The sequence below is a fragment of the Microtus oregoni genome, unplaced genomic scaffold, assembly GCF_018167655.1.
Source record: "Microtus oregoni isolate MIOR12 unplaced genomic scaffold, Mior012 000095F_ref0000231, whole genome shotgun sequence".
Classification (NCBI taxonomy): Eukaryota; Metazoa; Chordata; class Mammalia; order Rodentia; family Cricetidae; genus Microtus; species Microtus oregoni.
Genome location: NW_024544708.1, coordinates 3788673 through 3807504, shown reverse-complemented (window position 1 = coordinate 3807504; position 18832 = coordinate 3788673). Strand labels below are relative to the sequence as shown.

The 18832-nt window shown below is 44.8% G+C and overlaps 1 protein-coding gene across 24 annotated transcripts in view; it reads right to left on the bottom strand.

Annotated features, from left to right (window-relative positions):
- LOC121442754 (band 4.1-like protein 3) overlaps positions 1-18832 on the bottom strand; it is a 165135-nt gene that overhangs the window by 50793 nt on the left and 95510 nt on the right. For all 24 annotated transcript variants that reach the window (XM_041644345.1, XM_041644353.1, XM_041644350.1 and 21 more), the window contains exon 4: positions 519-623. In XM_041644345.1, the coding sequence (XP_041500279.1) occupies positions 519-623 (105 nt within the window). The remainder of the gene's footprint in view (positions 1-518; positions 624-18832) is intronic.

Here is an 18832-nt window from a genome sequence, read left to right as displayed (position 1 = left end):
AACAGGTATCAGGGTCACATAGCAGTGATCTCGTCAGGGGCAAACATTAGTGATACTGACTGGAACACTGACATCCACTGACATACCAGACAGCAAATGTTATCTTCACAGCCTAATTTTTATGTCACAGCTGTAATTTCTTCACAGAATTTGGGGTATAAGTAACTTTTCCACATAGATTTCTAAACACTTGGTTCTCATGAGCTCAAGAAACTGAATTAACTATATTATAAGAAAACACCCTGTATCAAATGTTTCCTTAGCACTAAATCTCAAGGATGAAAACTGGGACTCAAAAATACTCAACTGTCTCAAAAATACTCAAAGATACAGGAAATTGCCAAGAATTTTCTTCATGAAGAAAAAGGGAGATTAATCACATTTAGGGACCCAAAGGTGTGTGAGCATGGGGCAGGGGTATCTATGGAGAACACACCATGTCTATTTGCTTTCAGGTCACTTCTGTCCAGTAACACACAAACCAACCATAGTGCTTCATGTTTCGTTGACCCCCTCACCTTCTGATTCTCGGCGTCTCGATACGTGAGACCAAAGTAATCTTTTTCTAGCAGGTTCAGATGCTCGCACACTTTGTCAAACAGTACTTGTCCTCGGGAGCGCTTCTGTGAAAACAGGACAGGAAAGCAAATCAACACACTCAGGAGACCAAAATGAAACAGGGCAGAGAGTAGGGTGCAGATTGCGGAAACTGGTCAGTGAGTGATGAACACAGTGGGGTGTGTCCGCAACCCCCGTTCAGGGCCAGATGGGGACAAGGAGACCCCAGAGCTCTCTACCTGGGAAGTCTAGTCAGAGGGAGACAAGGTGACCCCCAGAGCTCTCTACCTGGGAAGTCTAGTCAGATGGAGACGAGGTGACCCCAGAACTCTATCTGGGAAGCCTAGTCAGATGGAGACAGGATGACCTCAGAACTCTATTTGGGAAGCCTAGTTAGATGGAGATAGGATGACCCCAGAACTCTATTTGGGAAGCCTAGTCAGATGGAGACAGGATAACCCCAGAACTCTATCTGGGAAGCCTAGTCAGATGGAGACAGGATGACCTCAGAACTCTATTTGGGAAGCCTAGTCAGATGGAGACAGGATGACCCCAGAACTCTATCTGGGAAGCCTAGTCAGATGGAGACAGGATGACCCCAGAACTCTATCTGGGAAGCCTAGTCAGATGGAGACAAGGTGACCCCAGAACTCTATCTGGGAAGCCTAGTCAGATGGAGACAGGATGACCTCAGAACTCTATCTGGGAAGCCTAGTCAGATGGAGATAGGATGATCCCAGAACTCTATCTGGGAAGCCTAGTCAGATGGAGACAAGCTCTCTACCTGACAAGCCCAGTCAATCACTGACTTCCAGGTTCTACGAGAGATGTTGTGCACTGGCTCATACTAACCACCAAGTGGTCAGATTGAAAACCATGGAGGACAGAAGCTTCTCGGCCTTCATGTGAGGACTTACCCAGATGAGGTAAGCCTCTGTGCCCACCTGTGAAGGACTATAGGAATCAGAGTTAACTGAGCTGGGGGCTCTACACTCTGAATAAAAAGGAAAAGTGACCTTGGCATGAGGTCACTCTCAGCTTTCCAAGCATGAGCTTCTTCCAGCTCCTCATGCCATGGTTTCTCCACCACAGTAACCTGTATCCTCAAACTGTAAGCCTAAACGAATCTCTCCTTCCTTTTAAGTTGCCTTTTTCACACAATGAAAAAATAACTAGTATTCCCTGTATCAGAAAATAAGGTACAGAGTGATAAAGATAGCTAAGGTGGATTTCTGGCCACGAAACCCAGAGCCCTGTATATGTACCTCCACATAGGAACACATACGTGTGTGTGCACATATACACACACCATACACACTGTGATTCTCATCCTATAAAAGCTGCCTCTACAAATGAATATACAAAAAAACAATCAAAATGTCAGCAGTGTCACCAAGGAAGAACAGGTGACTGGGGGATGATTCTCAAGTAGAAGTAGCTGGAGAAAGAATGTGATCTTAGTGTCAAATACTCTGTGAGATATAAAAAGCCTGAGGATGGGAGAGTACCCAGCGCTTACAATACCATGTTCAGAATGTCGGGTTCAGCTCTGTAACCGCCACTAGCCATGTGTCTTGGCACGTCAAACTCTCTTCCAACCCTCGCTCAAGTTCCATAGGCTATTTTCCTCTAAGCTATGTTCATGTTCATTAGTTTATTTCTGTAATGTTGCCATGACTTTGGGTCTTATACAACAGTATTCAAACGCGTCTTAACTTCTTTAAGGAGAAATAAACACAAGCATGACAAGACAAGCATAATAAACATAATCAACATTAAGATTACAGCCGGGTCATATAAACTCATGGTGCAGATGTACAGCTGTACATGCAACATTTGGAATCCTCACGCCATCATCTGGAGAAAGGGGAGAAAGTTAATCAGCTGGGGCAAGTTTGCATCAGCTGAATTCACTGTGATAACTTTCCGGCAATGTTCACCTGAGGCCTTAAACACCAATTAAGCGAAATTACTTTCCTGTTCTGCGGCACTGATACTTTACATGCAATATGGTAAGCATATTTATCTTTGAGAAGTAACGTATTAACAAGGAGATAAAAGAAAACTGATAAAGTGTGTCCATGACTAAGTAATAAGCATGCCAAGACCTGTGAGTGGTGCACCTTACCAGGTGTTTGTAACTATCCTCAGAGGTAATTACGAGATCCTTCGAAAGCATGGGTGTTTGAGGAAAAGACACATTGTAATGGGAAAGAGGAAATCATGGCACACTACATAAGCAATGGTGTACTCCACGAAGTAAGAAAATAAACGGACTTGTTACCAAACCGCAACACGCTGCTCAGAAAATGTGAATGAGAAGCCGGGCAGTGGTGGCGCATGCCTTTAATCCCAGCACTCGGGAGGCAGAGGCAGGCGGATCACAGAGTTCGAGGCCAGCCTGGTCTACAAGAGCTAGTTCCAGGACAGGAACCAAAAGCTACGGAGAAACCCTGTCTCGAAAAATCCAAACAAACAAACAAACAAACAAACAAAAAAAAATGTGAATGAGGAAATGCTGCTTGCTGGTTTAAATCTTTCATTTATAAATTATAGTATTTCCGAGTCACGACTGAAGCACTGTGAAGTTTGTACATTAACGTGGGTCCTTCGATGCCTGGTTCTGCTTAGAGAACAGAACAGAGGTGCAGTGAAACAGATGAGAAGCTAACGACTCCCGGCAGCACCTCAGAGTCAGAAAAAGAGCCGGGCCGCATCTTCCGCCTGTCCCTCGCAGCGACGTGAACCTGCACATTTTCTTGGGTGAAACGGGTAAGGTATTGCCTACTTCTTTGGAAAGGCTGACATTAAAGACTTCAAACTTGGTTGAGTGGTAGCAAACATGACGCATTCCATGCGTGTAGCCATTGGTACAGGGCCGTGTCCGACAATAACACACAGAAACTGTGACTATGTAATGCTTTCTACAGGAGTATAATACCTGGTGGGGCCAAGAAGCAGCCGCACTAACATGCCTTGCTCTTCAGATAACAGTTACATGTTCACTATCGAATTACTATCTAAGATATACCGTCTGTGTACACACAATACTCACAAACTTGCATCAGTGACTGCTCCCTCGGTGAGTAATTAGCAAAGCAAAATGAATACAAAAACTTCTGTTTGGGGTTTTGGATGCTGCTGCCTTCTACAATGGCTGAGCTAGCAGACTAGAGGCAGCCTGCAAGGAGTCCTTTCTGAGCATGTGGGAGGCCACCAGGGCAACCGCTGCAGAAGGCTGTCTTCGAGGGAGGGCGTCTTTGATTTGACCTAACAGGTGACACAGACTAGCTCAAGAGGAGAGGGCCTGGCTGACTTGCTCTTTCCCTGGTTGTCATAACTGATTTCTATCAATGGCTCACAGCTCTCTCCAGAACGGAATTACCTGAACACACTTTGTTAATACCGATCCTTCTCTCAATGATATTTTGTTTCCCGGCCTCAAAACTCTTTCAACCGGGTGCTGAGCATCCACCATAGGCTCTACAGCCCGGAAACAATGGCATCCTAACTCCTAAGTGTCAGCATGGCCACCAGACACTTGGGTAGTTCTGGAATATTTGTTATTTCTCCATTTTCTTTTCCTTGGGCAAAGACTTCATAGCCTGCTGATGGGCTTCAGGCTGTGCTTACCTCCTGTGGCTCATGGCCAACTACTGGATTTAAAATATTCCCCTTGCCCCATGGGCTCTGTCACCTCCACATTCTGATGACTAAGCTGCTAATGGTGGGAACTGGGACCCAACTTCAAATTTGTTTGCCAGGCCAGGCCCGGATCTTCTCCGAATCTCTTCCTGAGCTGAAGAAGTCTTCATCTTTCTAACTCAGGTTTTTGTTTTTTTTTTTTCTAGCAGATTACTGAAATTTGTAGTCAACTCTTTCTCCTTGTTGACATCTGAATGGACTGACACACTGGCTACTTTTCTGTCACCGTGATATCATAATCAAAAGCAACTTAAGGAAAGGTTTGTTTCGGCTTACAGCTCCAGGGGCGTAGGTGTCGTTATTGGCTGCAGAGACTTGGGAACAGGAAACTGAGAGATCACCCCTCTCCTGTCCACAGGAAACACAGAGAGCCAACCAGAGGTGCGGTGAGGCTGTATGTTCTCAAGGCCCGCCCCCAGGGATACACTTCCTCCAGCAAGGCTTCACTACCTAAAAGTTTCATAATGTCCTCTAAACTAGCAGCACGAGTTGGGCCCAAGTGTTTAAATACCCGAGATTACCGGGGTGGGGTGGGGTGGGGAGACACCTCTCATTTGAACCACGACTTGTAAATACATGCCGAAAGCTCAACAGGGGAGTATGTGAGAGAAGGTACGTTCCATGTTATAGCCCTCAAAGACACACTTTGACGTGGTTAAATACAGGGGCTTTGTCATTAGACTGGGGTGGGCAACGCTTAACGTCCACTTGACGGGATTCAGAACCACGTTTGTTGGAGACAAATCTTGGGACATATCCGTGAGAGCATTTACAGAGAGAGATTTATAAGAGGAGAGCGGGGACACCTGATCATGGGTGGCATCATTCCATGTCCTAGGTCCGGGACTGAATACGATGGGGAAAGCAGGCTGAGCACTGACATCCATTTCTGCGTGTTGGTGCAGACTCGGTGTGACCAGTTGACTCATGTACGTCCTTGCCACCATGCTTTCTTCAGCTTAAACTGGGAGCCAAAATACATCTTCCCTTCTAAGTCAACCGATTTGAGTTGTCACAGGGATGAGAAAGCAAATGTATACAGGGTATAAGTAGTTAGTTATGTTGACTCAAATGAGGAAAACTTTTTTTTATTTTTTGTTTTTATGGTTTTTTTTTTTTTCAATGCAAGGTTTCTCTGTAGCTTTGGAGCCTGTCCTGGAACTAGTTCTTGTAGACCAGGCTGGCCTCAAACTCACAGAGATCTGCCTGCCTCTGCTTCCCAAATGCTGGGATCTAAAGGCGTGAACCACCACCACCTGGCTAGTAAAATTTAACAAATCCTCTATTATGACTAATGGCTGAGTTACCTAACCAGCTAGGAGAGCTTGAACCCTTGTAAGTTAAGTCACTGTTGCCTCACTCAAGGCATTCCTTGTCCACAGATGGCACTTCCTGTGACGTCATCCCTTGTCCACAAACAGTACTTCCTGTGACATCATCCCTTGTCTACAGACAGCACTTCCTGTGACATCGTCCCTTGTCCACAGACAGCACTTCCTGTGACATCATCCTTGTCCACAGACAGCACTTCCTGTGACATCATCCCTTATCCACAGACAGCACTTCCTGTGACATCATCCCTTGTCCATAGACAGGACTTCCTATAATGTCATCTTGGGAAGAAGATGTTATGGTCTTAGGGGATCACCCCAGCGTTCATGCCTCTCCTCAGGACAATTAAAATATTTAAATGATTCCCAGATGAACACACATGGTAAGTTAAATCAGGTTCCTAATTTAAAAATTCTCAAACATGAGGATTCTAAAGCAATTTTAATTTTCATGAAGAAATACTATTTTGTTTTTTTCAAATGAAATGCATGCCTGATCCGGTTCCTTTAGAGTCTCTTGCGTCAATACTCACTGCTACATTATGGGGGAAAAAAAGACTTAACCTCTGCATTTACCCTTAAAGTCTTACAACATCTCTTCCCAACAGTTTGTATATATATAAAAAAATGATCACAAGAAACGATGGATAAAATAGCTGGATGCCGCAATAAATGGTACAAGTGAGAGCCCGCACCCACTGTCAAAAGCCCACAAAACACGCGTGCATTTAAAGCTGCCCCTGAAACGTGCGGATGAAAGCTACAAAAGTTTTACAAGCTTCCTGAGCTCTGCCAGGGGAGGAGACATCTTCCTTCCCACACCTAAAATGCAGACTGATTTTGCCTGGGTGCTGCAGATGAAAACCCGGGACCCCATGCATGCTGGGTAACTAGGCGAGTGTCCGACCACTGAGCTGCATGCCCAACACTTACATAGAGGCTTTTACTGCAGATCCTGCCATCTGGCTGATGATAATGCAGGCATGGTAATCAGCGAGATGATTTCCTTTCTAATTGACCAGGAGCATAAATGTCCTTCCTAGCAGGTGACTGAAATGATTGACAGGACATCCCTACTCGTGAACAAAGAAGACAGCTCCCCTCGCCGGCGCCTTCTTAGAAAGGGTGATTTCTCTGCCACGGAGGCGCTGGAAAGAATTTCTGAATCTGTGTAAGATGAAGAGCAAGAAGTAGTGCAAAGGTGCCCTTAGTCTCGGTCTCTAAGTGCTCGGAATCAGTGAGAGGGAGGCTCTTTCCAAGGCTAGAGCTGAAATTAGAGAAGTTTGTCAAGTCAAATGTCATCTTTGTTTTAGGAGCTGGGCTGCAGTTATGCATCAGAAATGGCTCAATCCAAGTAGAAAGGAAGAGAGAAGTTTTTGTCTGAGCCCATGGGATGACCGGCAACACCTGATTCTAAGTAATGGGACTGAGAGTTGCATTAGGTGAGCATGTTCTCAGAGAATCTGTTTATATTCTGCATACTACCACACTGAAAGTGAACCACCACCACACCATATCACCCACCGCCACCACAACTGCCACCACGGCCACCACCACTGCTACCACCAATACTACCTACCACGACCACCGCCGCCGTCATCACCGCCATCACCGCCACCACCGCCACCACCACCGCCACCACCACCACCAGCACCACCACTACCACAATCATCACCACCACCACCACCACCATTGCCACCACCATTACCCAGTACCAACACCCATCACCATCCCCAAACTAACACAGACAAAAACCAAACAAACCACATCTATAGTGGCTTAGGCACAAACCACTTGTTAATATAAAGCACTTCGAGCAACTACACTGAGAATATTCAGGGAAGTTGATGCCTTTGTTCCTTTTCATCTACTATGAAACCAGAAGCTGCTCCCCGCACCACAGGGCCTCGCTCACTCAGTCACCGGCCTTCTTATCACAGAGCACGAGTTTTCATCCAGATTCCCCTCTTTGGTGACTGTGGTACTCATTTCGTGCATTTGTATTTCTGCTGCCTGAGGATGAGAAACAGCTCACTCTTCCTACTGCCCCAGTAAGCACCGTAGCAGCCTCTGTGCCAGAAGAGCCTGCTGGCTGAATTCGAAGGAAGAATTCCTGCTCGCATTAACTTCGATTAATCTTATGGCAAAATGCCACATTTTAAAAAATGCCTCCCTCAGTGCTTCCTGTCCTAATTGCATTTTCCTCGCTGGACGCTTCTGCATTTTCCTCATTTCCAAGCGTCATTTGGAACTTCATTTCTGAGGGATTGCATTACCACTTCCCTGGGGCCCAGGAGCTCGTGAAGAACTCAATAAACTCACAGTGCCAGGGCTTTAGCTCCCGCTAGTCCATCAGCCCTGTTCACCATCCTCCCAGACCTTCCTATTCTATACCACGCTCTCGACAGGAAGCCGTCCTAACAGTGTCTGTTCAGAGAGTGGGCTTGTCTTTAAATTCATACATGGAAAACACCAAGAGGCTGCAGTCAGAACAGGAACATACGATGGTGGTATCTAAACAACGGAATCCACAGATCTCTCAAAGGAACTGGAGCCAGGCACCCTGGGAAGCAAGACGTGTCACCAGCTGCCCTGAGGGCACCTACATCCCTGTATGCTTTCTGTCTCAAGTGTGCATCCAAAGCCACATCCAGTAAGCATGGGAGAAAGTCCATTACCCGCATCTCTCCTGCTACAATCCATCCCCACGGGAGCAGGACATAATGGCATTCTCTGGCCCATACACCAGGCCCACGTGGGATCTAGGCTGCATCTCTCTAGTCACAGAGAGCTGACACGAGAAGCAGAGCTTAAATCCAGAGAGGACACGTATGTCCAGAGAGTCCCTTTCTTTCATGTCATGGGCAATCAGCTCCCCCAAAACCACACTACTTCTTTCAAACACGAAGCAGTCTTATCATCTTACTGTTTTCTTGCTTGGTGAAGTTAGCTATGACTACCTGGAGCATTCTGTTAAAGTAGAAATAGGAAGTATTTCTTGGTCCTGGTAAGTTTTTAGGAAAAATAGTTAATATATGACTTATTTCCACGTCTAAACAAATTAGAACTGACTCAACATTACTTAATTAGCGTTAAGACAGGTATTTCAAGTTTATTTTTATATTTCACTGTAACGTATTAGACAGTCCCAGTCCACCTTCTGGTTGCAGTTACCAAGTGATTGTGCTATGTAAGAAGTTATCCAATCTCTCTGGGTTTTCTCTCTCCATTATAAGATGGAAACATGATTGGTACTCAACTGGCATGAAATATGGAAAGACACTGAAAAGCTTACCACCTAAATCATGGGAAGCAGATGACAGTAAGTATTGGTAATCATTATTAGGTCTCTTCAATAAGGAGACCAACACGGTTTTTAATCCTGAAAGTCATAGAACTAAAGTACTATTAACGGTTTATTTCTGCTGTGATAAATTCACACACACACACACACACACACACACACACACACACACACACACTCTCTCTCTCTCTTCTGCTTTTGTGAATCACACAGTCACACTCACTGTAGAAGTAAATGATTAAATTCTTTGCAAAAACCAGCATTCCGATCAGCGACACAAGTACACATTCAGTCTTTAACCAACACATACAGAGTGATTCTGAATATGCATTGGGCAGACTGGCACATTTTGTTATCTCTCAGGCCAAAACATAAGATGGGCATATATTGTCATGGATACGGCATATAGCGCTGTCAAAACAGCGATGAGTGATGTGAACGAATTAGCATGCTCCCTGTGTTTTTGACAAGATTCAGGGCGCAACACTCCCAGCACATACATCATCCAAGCCCCTTCTTGCAATTAAGGACCCGGACCTATTTTCTTTTTTGTAATGTTCTCTTTTTCTTTCATCCATAATTGTTTTCTGCCCCCATTTGTTGCAGCAATTGGAGCCCGTGTTTGAAATCAGACTTTTGTGTTTAGAGTTGAGCACTGTGGTAGATAATAGCTTTTGAGTGGGGCATGCTTCTTCTTGGCCAGCGAGAACACTTGGCTTGGTTTTTCACAAAGACTTTCACGGCACACATATGAGATGCAGGCAGCAGACTGCCAGACAATATTTCCTGTTGTTAATCTGCTATGGATTCAGGTCACTATGCCAACGTGAGCAAGATGAATTCAGGAGAGGCAGCCTAAGAAAGAGGAATTTGTGAGAGACACAACCTAAACTGGAATCGTGTCTAAGGCCCCTACTAGCTCATTCTGCATAATGAACTTTGAGGTTTTTGCTAAAGGAAGTCGTTTTCTGATAACCCAAACCAAACCGCCAACAGACAAAACCCATACTTTCATCCAGATGATAACTTGTAATCATTAATTTAATTTACTTGGCCAAATAAAGAGAACAGGGCATGGAAACACAGAGAAGGAAGCATGAGTTTCAAGAGTCTCGATTTGCCCCACTGCCATTTTTTTTTAACTCTACACAGCACGGAGGATCAAAACAATATGATAATGGCATTGATACTGTTTTAAAATTAAATATTAAGTCAACTCGTTTCATTTATTTCCATGCAATCTTTTGACCTGTTACCTGGGCAAGCCTCCAAGTAAACAGGAAGAGAAAGAATGTCTGGGTCACTACAGAAACTACACACACACACACAAGCACCATCATAGCATTTATCGGGTGATGTGGAATCTGACATGTAAGATCTGTAATAAATATGAATAAATGCGGAAAATTGGACAGATGGGCACACATGAAAGAGACGTGACCCAGAGAACTATGCATTCCATTGAAGCACACATTTAAAGTGAAAGACGCCAGTATCAGGAGTACTGGTATTATTATTTTACTTAACTCACCACGAGGTGCCAAGAGACCTGTATGATCCCACCCCCTTGCTCAGAAAGTCTAGTCTTTTGATGAAGGCTGATTGCAGGCTTTGAAATTTTTACATAAGATTCCTACATAATGAAGAGGTCCCTTCTCCCACATCTAACTACAGAGATCTTAGAACAGAAACATGCAGGCGCCCACTGGAGTAGCTACTTGCTTGCATGCATCTGACGGGCGCCCACTGGAGTGTCTACTAGCTTGCATGCATCTGATCCACCATGGAGCTCTCACACCAAGGTCAATGTTTTGGCAGCAGTCACATATTTACTGGGCTTAAGCGGAATAATTCTATATGGAAAACGATCCTATTTGCATCCCTTGGTATACAGTTTGAGGTTATCTAGAGCAGTAAAGAAAAAATTCTATTGCAGCTTCAATGCCCTATGAAGGCTTTAGAGATATCATGGGATGGAATTATCGAAATCATACTCCAGAAACTGCAGATTGAACATTTTGAGCCTCCTCGGGTCTCTCTACAATGGCTTTGATTCCAACTCCCAAGGTGAATTACAATTCAGGCTCAGGTACTTGTATGGCCCATGCCCTTGCATAAGGAGGGATGACGAGCCTCGTTAATGTGTTCTTGTCAAGTCCCCGCCTCTCAGGAGAAGTTGTCAAAATCATCCGCTAGTTAAATAACACTGTTCTGACACACCGCCCAGACACAGTAACTGTTCGAGTAGGAGCCTACTATATAGACTATGTCACTGGTCTACTATGAGGTCACGGCAGATTTACAAACATTGCCTCGAACCTGTGAACCTGTGTCACTGTCCTTCAGGGGAACAGCTAGGAGAGCATCACTCTGGGAGCCCAGTACAAGTTTTCTGATGGTCCTATCAACTTGAACTTGGGGGAGTGCTGGAAGGCAGGAGGTTCACATGGTTTCTCAACCATGCCTGTGTATCTGGTTTTATCCATTATATAATTCCTATGATTAATAACTTTTATGTGTATTAATAAAAATGTGTGTGTTGTGTGTGTGTGTGTGAGAGAGAGAGAGAGAGAGAGAGACAGAGACAGAGAGGAGAGAGAGCCCCTCAAATACACCAAGAAGCCCTATCTTGGATATTTCTTGCAAATTTCTCTTGTAGAAAAACACATGGGATGTTTATGAACAGAAGGCTGGCCAGTACAACTCACTGAGTGGAACGGGAAGTTTCCTGTGTGGCTGGCGTCTCAAACTTACAGGCTGTACCGCAAGCTTTTCAGGTTTGATGGTGGGCAATATCAGTCAGTGCTGGTAGCTGCCCGCAATCCACTCCTAGAAAAAGTCCTGGGGCTGCAGCAGAAGGCTCCCCATAACTAGCCATTGCTTTCCAGGGGCTGCTCCTCAACAGCTGAGACGCTTCATGGTCTGTCCAATGACAGATTTCTCAGCAGAGCCTATCAGAGGGAATTCTGTTGAGCCGATCTCACTTTCAGCTTTATAATAATTTTCTCTTGTTTTGCTTTCTACATATTTATAATCTTATTATATTTTGTGCACTTATGCGGAATGAAAAGTTGAATAAGGATAAGGAAGAGAACAGACAAAGCCAAGATAAACTACGTCTTTGAACCTGCTCACACCTCCAGTTGTGAGGCTAGGTTTGCTTGGCTCATTTTCCCCTCTTAAACCATTCCTGTGTTTTCCAAGCCCAGGCTAATGGCATTTGGCTGAGGAATATGGCGCCTCTTTGGTTACCGCGTCTGCTGTCACCATGGCATTCCATAAGAAAGAATGGGCTCTGCATGCCTTCCCGTTTTCCAAACATCACAACAAGAACGGTTTCTTGTGGCTGGACCTCAGTTCACCATCACTCACTCCTGAGGAGCAGCAGGGAAAGCAAGCAGGCTTTCTTACCAGGAAATGCGGCTTCAAAAAAGGATGCCCATCCCCAAAGAATTTTAAATACACACGCCAGTGAGGCACAGCTGTCTGTCACACTGAAAAGATACACCCCCACACAAGAAAGGCATTGTGTTTCTTGGAAAGAATCCTCCACCCCACCAAATAGATCAGGTCATGAATTAATACCTATCTTGGCCATTTAGGCCTAAATTGGTCATCTATAGAGTTCTCTCTGTCCTGGGTTACTAAAGATCACAGGCCACACCAACAAAATAGGTCAGTCTTGTCAGGGAAGCAACACAAGGGCCATAGATTTGATTTAGCTTGAAGCACAATATCCATTAAAATTTGTCTGACAAGGAAAATCACCAAGTTCCTGGAGGCTAACTTTATTGGCAGAAATGCTTTGTGTTTCGATAAAAGGTTCTCACAGCAGGCAGTCTGTGACTTCTTGTAGAAAGCTTATGATGCAAAGGCTGACCAACACTGTTAGCTGAGTGGAGAGGGCAAACAATCCTCTGCCTCTGCTGTGGAGAGGGGGCCAGCAGGGAGAGGATGTCAAAGGAGAGGCTAGGGGGCGGGAGAGACATGCACAACCAACAGGGTATTGTCAGCTTCAAACTGGGGAAACGTGAGAGGCCACACTTATGGAGATGTATTTTTCCTAATGTCAAAAGTCTCTAGAAGGATCTGAATCATATCACTTTCCTACAGTATAATGATGAAACCTAAAATTCTATCTATCTATCTATCTATCTATCTATCTATCTATCTATCTATCTATCTATCATCTATCTATCTCTATCATCTAGCTCTATCTATCTACTTATCTACTTATTTATCTGTCTCTATCTATCTATCTATCTATCATCTATCTATCTATCTATTTATCATCTATCTATTATCTATCTATCATCTATCTCTATCTACTTATCTATATCTATCTATCTATCATCTATCTATTATCTATCTACTTATCTATGTATCATCTATCTATGTATCATCTATCTATCTCTATCTATCTACTTCTCTATCTCTATCTCTATATCTATATCTATATCTATATCTATACTGCAGAACACAAGTAGAGCTGCTAAGCTCCCATGGCCAGTCAATGAAACCCTGGGCCTCCAAGCCATAGAATACCACAGTTCTTATCAACTGGTGTAACAGGGATTGTAACAAGCAAAAGGCAACACAAATCTAAACTGAAGAAAAATGGAGACTTGGCAATGGACACAAGGGAAGGCCAAGACCAACCTCCAAGTATGACAACACTCCATTCTTCTACAGATGGCAACATCTCCCACTTCCTGTACCTTACAGAGGAAGGCCTTCGGGGGGGATTTTTAAAGACGAAACAGAAATGCATGCCTATGCAGACTCCATGAAAATTGTTCAAAGGAACCTAATTCAACCAGGGTCACCACTGTAACTTTCCTGGGGAACAGCATACCCGGGTGGTAAGTCAGACCATGGTATAAAGGAGACATCGATTTTGTGTGGAGAGGTGGCATGAAGAAGAGCTCACTAATTGGATGAGTGGGGAGACGGGCAATGATCTCCCCACTTTCTTACTTTGAGGGCCAGCATTCCCCAGGCCTATCTAGTAACACCCCTTTTCTTCACTCATGTTTCAATTCACATAAAACATAATGGGCCCCAAAGCCTTCCCATCTGGCCTCTCTCTAGACACCAAAGAAAACATCCACGTGCAGTAAGTCGCTGTTTCTTAGTTGAGACAACTTAGATTCAGTAGGTTTGATGCGAGTTCATTCTCTTGCTCTGTAAGCTCCCTTCCTGTATCCCATACCCTTGAGTCCAGATTTGGAAGTTGGAGCGGCTTATACACATCCCCCAGAAAGTTTACACGAGGGACACTTACTTTGTAAACTCACGCGATAATCGTCTGTGGACGTGGGCCCCTTGGCAGACAGCTGGGGTCAGATGAGATGGAGTGTGAGGCCTTGTGAGAGGCGGAAGAGTCGTGGGAGGGTGGAAAGCCCGCTCTGCCTTGCTGTCTGATGGCCCTGGCCATAGTAAAGGCACTGAGAAGGCCTGAGACAGATGGTGGCTACTCTCGGGTCTCTCAGTCTTCAGAACTGTAAGTCAAACAGGCTTCTATCTTTTATCATAGTCACAGTTACAGAAAAAAAGACTGAAACAGAAGCCACCATGTCCCGCTGTCTTACAACTACCCGGCTTGCATAAATATAGTTCGCTGACTTTCAAGACCATTCTGTGACTTCTATTTTCCCCTCTATACTGGATGCCTCTTCCTGTCCCTGCTTTGGTTGGCTCCTCAGCCAACCAAGTTCATCTTTAGCCAAGTTCGCCGCACTCAAACTAGCCAGTATCTATCTCTTTCCTTCCAGTGATTATTTCAGAAAAGTAAACCTTAAAAGCACAGACAGGTCGATAAACTGCATTATGTAAAACCCCGCAAAAGCATGTTCCCTTCTGCGACTGGCCGAGTTCTACATGCTTCCCACCGTCTCTTGGGTACACACCCTCATAACCCTTGAGACTGTCATAGAACAAACCCCACTGTGGCTGGGATCTAAGCCTCTGTGCTTTCTGCAATAGGAAAGCAATCCAGCTATGGTCCAACCTGGACGCCTCCCCGCGTACCTACGGAACCTTTCCCTATGGTTCTCTGGTCCTCCTCTCCGGTTCCTCTCCTCAGCCCTAATGACCCAAACACGCTCAGTGCTTTTCCCTCTCATCACCCTATCCACCAAAGGATGAAAGCTCGAAGCAGCGTTTAGTAAATATGTGTACAATAGGAATTCCATAAACGGGAGAGAAGAGAGGGCAGGGGGAAGTGTTGTGACTATATTATAAAACCCCAACATAAAATACACAAATGCTACTCACATCCATGCTGCCTCCAGTACCACTGCGGGGATTGTCAGCACTTTCTGATAACCAATTCCTACGTGCCAAGAGTGACTGGAGACCCTGTCCTGGAACTAGCTCTTGTAGACCAAGCTGCCCTCGAACTCACAGCTGCCTGCTTCTTGAGTGTAGGGATTACACCCTGCTTCATTCTATGTTTTACAGAAGAACTGAGGACTTTGAGGGCTAAGAACCATGCAAGCAGCAAAGCCAACACGCCACTGTATTTGTCTGCAGGGTGAGATGACTTATCCCAGATTGCACGGCAACACGCGAGTCTGATTTTCCTCATCATTCCCGCTGCAAAAATTCAGCCCTCCAATTGTTAGGGTTATTAATATATTATGAGTTTCAGAAAATGTATTTTTTTATAAATCAGGGTATGCGCAACCCCTTTAGATGAAATGCTAACTTATACCCATTTACTACTGGTGAATAAAATGGGAAGAAAAGTAGAGTTTCATAGCCCATCTTAGCGAACTCGCGCTGCCTCGAGGAATGCATTATAAAAGAGGCAGCAAGTTCCTCGGAGGTAGCAAGTTTGCTAAGTCAGTTTCACAGTCTCAGATGGTTGTCTGTTTGTTGGAAGACCAGCTGCTGTCAGCAGGTCTGACCACAGAAACCTGTAAGAGTGAAAAGACCAAGACAGTGAGGAAGAAAACCCCTGGTAAGGGACCAGGGAGGCACAGTTAGGTCAGTCAGTCGGGTCTTCGTTTTGCAAGTGTGAGGAATATTCATGATCCCCTGAAGATCATTTGACCCTGGGGTCAAATCCAGCAATAAGGAAGTGAGACATAGGTGGACCCCTGGAAGCACAGGGGTCAGGTGGCCTAGTCTGTATGGAGAACTGCCAGGCCAGGGAGAGACCCTGTTCCAAGGAACAGGACTGACATCTGACGTGACCTCTGACTTCTGTGTAAGCACCTTAAAAACACCCTTCCCCCAACATGAACCCACCCACACCTTCCAAGCAAACCCATAAAGGAACATGGAAAATCCTTGCAAGCACGACCGGCAATCTTTTCCTTACGCACCCATAGCCTTAAATCGAACGAAGGTTGTCTTTATAGCAAATACAACCCTAGCCTGAAACAAGAGCCCACACCAAGTGGCTGCTGTAATTTATGAATTGCCAGTAAATACTAGCTAGAGAATATGCATTACTAACATTAACAAATGAAGAGGGGAAAATCTATTAAATTTCACTGTATGACATTACACAGGGCCTTTTCCTCTATTTCATTTGTATTTTTTTTCCATCTCCCACTGAATTATTTAATTGAGAGCAAACAACACTGGACCGAGATGTTGCCATGGCAGATTTTTCCTTTGTCTCTGTCGTAAACATTAACAAGAGCACAGGAATAGCACAGCCACGAGGTACTCGTAAATTCACCTCAATGTCGCTCTCGAATCGGGGAAAACCGTTTCCAAACCAACAGCCCCATATTACTTTTGTGACAAGAGCTAAAAGGAAGTGTTACCTCTCTCGATCTGCCAGTCAGATGCTGGACTTGAATAAAGGCGACTTGAGCCAGTTCCAGAAACTAATTACTGCCGATGTGTGCCTCTCATTGAGCAGAATCGTCAGAGTCTAACTGCAGGAGCCAGGCAAATCATTCTTGGTAAATATTTTACTAACCCTACAAACAGATCCTTCAATGGTATACCTGCCTGTGTCTTCTCTGGATCTACATCTGTATTTTGTTGGACATGAAATCACACACACACACACACACACACACACACACACACACACTGAACCAAATAAAAATAAAAATTTAGAGACTGAGCTGTGGACCATATTTTCCTGTGTTTCTAAGAACCCGTGATTTTCCCAGAACTAAACTATGGTCAAAGAGATCATAGATGCTATATATAAGATGTGCGGTTGGGGGACAAGGTTAAAATAATTCTTCTGTGAAGCAGACTGACATAACGGGGCCGTGTGAAGCTAAAGAGGTCACTGTCACTCCCAGGTGAGTCTCCATCAGTGCGAAGATTTATCTTCATCCTGTAGCTAATGCCAGCAGGCCCACTTCCTGCATTTCCTAACGGGTCAAAAGTACATCCATGAAAAGCAGGACATTGACTTAAATGCTCGGAGGAGACGGGTTGTAATTTTCAAAAACTATAACCTGTCTTTCACGGGGAAATGTTGTAATTATGAAATGAACTGGCAATTGATCGGGGAAAATTGAAAAAGGCAATCACCCCGTGGTGAAAACTTTCTCTCCGGAAGGGGCGGCTGGGGACGCCAGGTTTGATGGGAAATTCCACAGGAAGACAAAGGCTGACTGGAGCCCGTGTACCAGCTGGAGGAATTTACCCATTTCATCTCTCGACCATCACTCTCTTCTCAATCAAACAATATGCATGTTTCCAAGGTTTGCCCATCACATCCCCAGAGCTCAGAGTGGTCCACGTCAGAACCGGGCAGTCATTTTCAGAAGCAGGCTTTCAGGAACACTGGGACACTATTCTGTGATGTTACACTCTTTGATGGTTTCTGCTCAGAAATCTCCAGGTCCTGTGCTTCAAGGGGAGTCCAAAGGAATCTGGTCAGCTTCTGGCTTACTAAGAGCAGGGACTCGCCACAGGACCCATCTGACATCTTCCAGCCACAAGAAGGGGGCAAAGAGGAGACAATACAAAGCAGGAGGGATTTTTAGCAGTCTCTTTTCCTTCTCTCAAGCCATATTTATGATACTAAGAAAAAAAGTTTAGAAAAATTGATCAGTTTTGAAGTCACATGCTTACAGAATTTAAATAGAATAAGTGGCCAAAAATTGATTGCTCCTTTTGGAAGCTGTGTGTGTGCTCATATAGATGCAAGTGAGCATAGAGGATGTACTTGCATGCAGAGGCCAGGTGCCTCCCTTATTGCTCACCACCATACTTTGTTGAGACAAGGTCTCTCTTTGAGGCTGAAGCTCAATGAAGCAGCTAGACTGTCTGGCCAGTAAGCCCTGGGGTCCTTCCATCTTCCCGGCCTTCCCCCACACGGGATCCAGGAAGCGCTGTCACGTCCAGCCTTTTCCATGTGTTCTGGGCCACTGAACTCATGTCCGCATGTTTGTGTGGCAGGGAGCCCCTGGGGTCCTTCCATCTTCATGGCCTTCCCCATCACTGGGATCTAGGTGAGCGCTATCGCATCCAGCCTTTTCCATGCGAACTCATGGGCCACTGAGAAACCAGTACTAAAGTCATGGAGAAAACTCTCCCTTTTCTTTTAAATACTACTTTGCACGTCTAAACCAAAGGCAAATCCTATCTTGTGGTTGATTCCTTTTCCTGGTGTAAGGTTTGCATTTTTTTGCTGAGGAAGTGTAGGGCCCTTGGGGCAAAGGAATGGCATTTAGGCATGGGCTCCTGTTCTCTCTACTTTCTAAATGATTTTCTCAGGCACAATATTAACTTTTTTGAGCTGATCTTTCTTTCTCTTTCATTCTCTTCCTTATTTCCTTCCGTTCTTCCTTCCTTCCTTCATCTCTCTCTCTTTCTCTCTCTCTCTTTCTCACTCTTCCTTTGTTTTTTCAAGACAGGGTCTCTCTGAATAACAGCCCTGGCTGTCCTGGAACCAGCTCTTGTAAACCACGCTGGCCTTGAACCCACAGAGATCCGCCTGTCTCTGCCT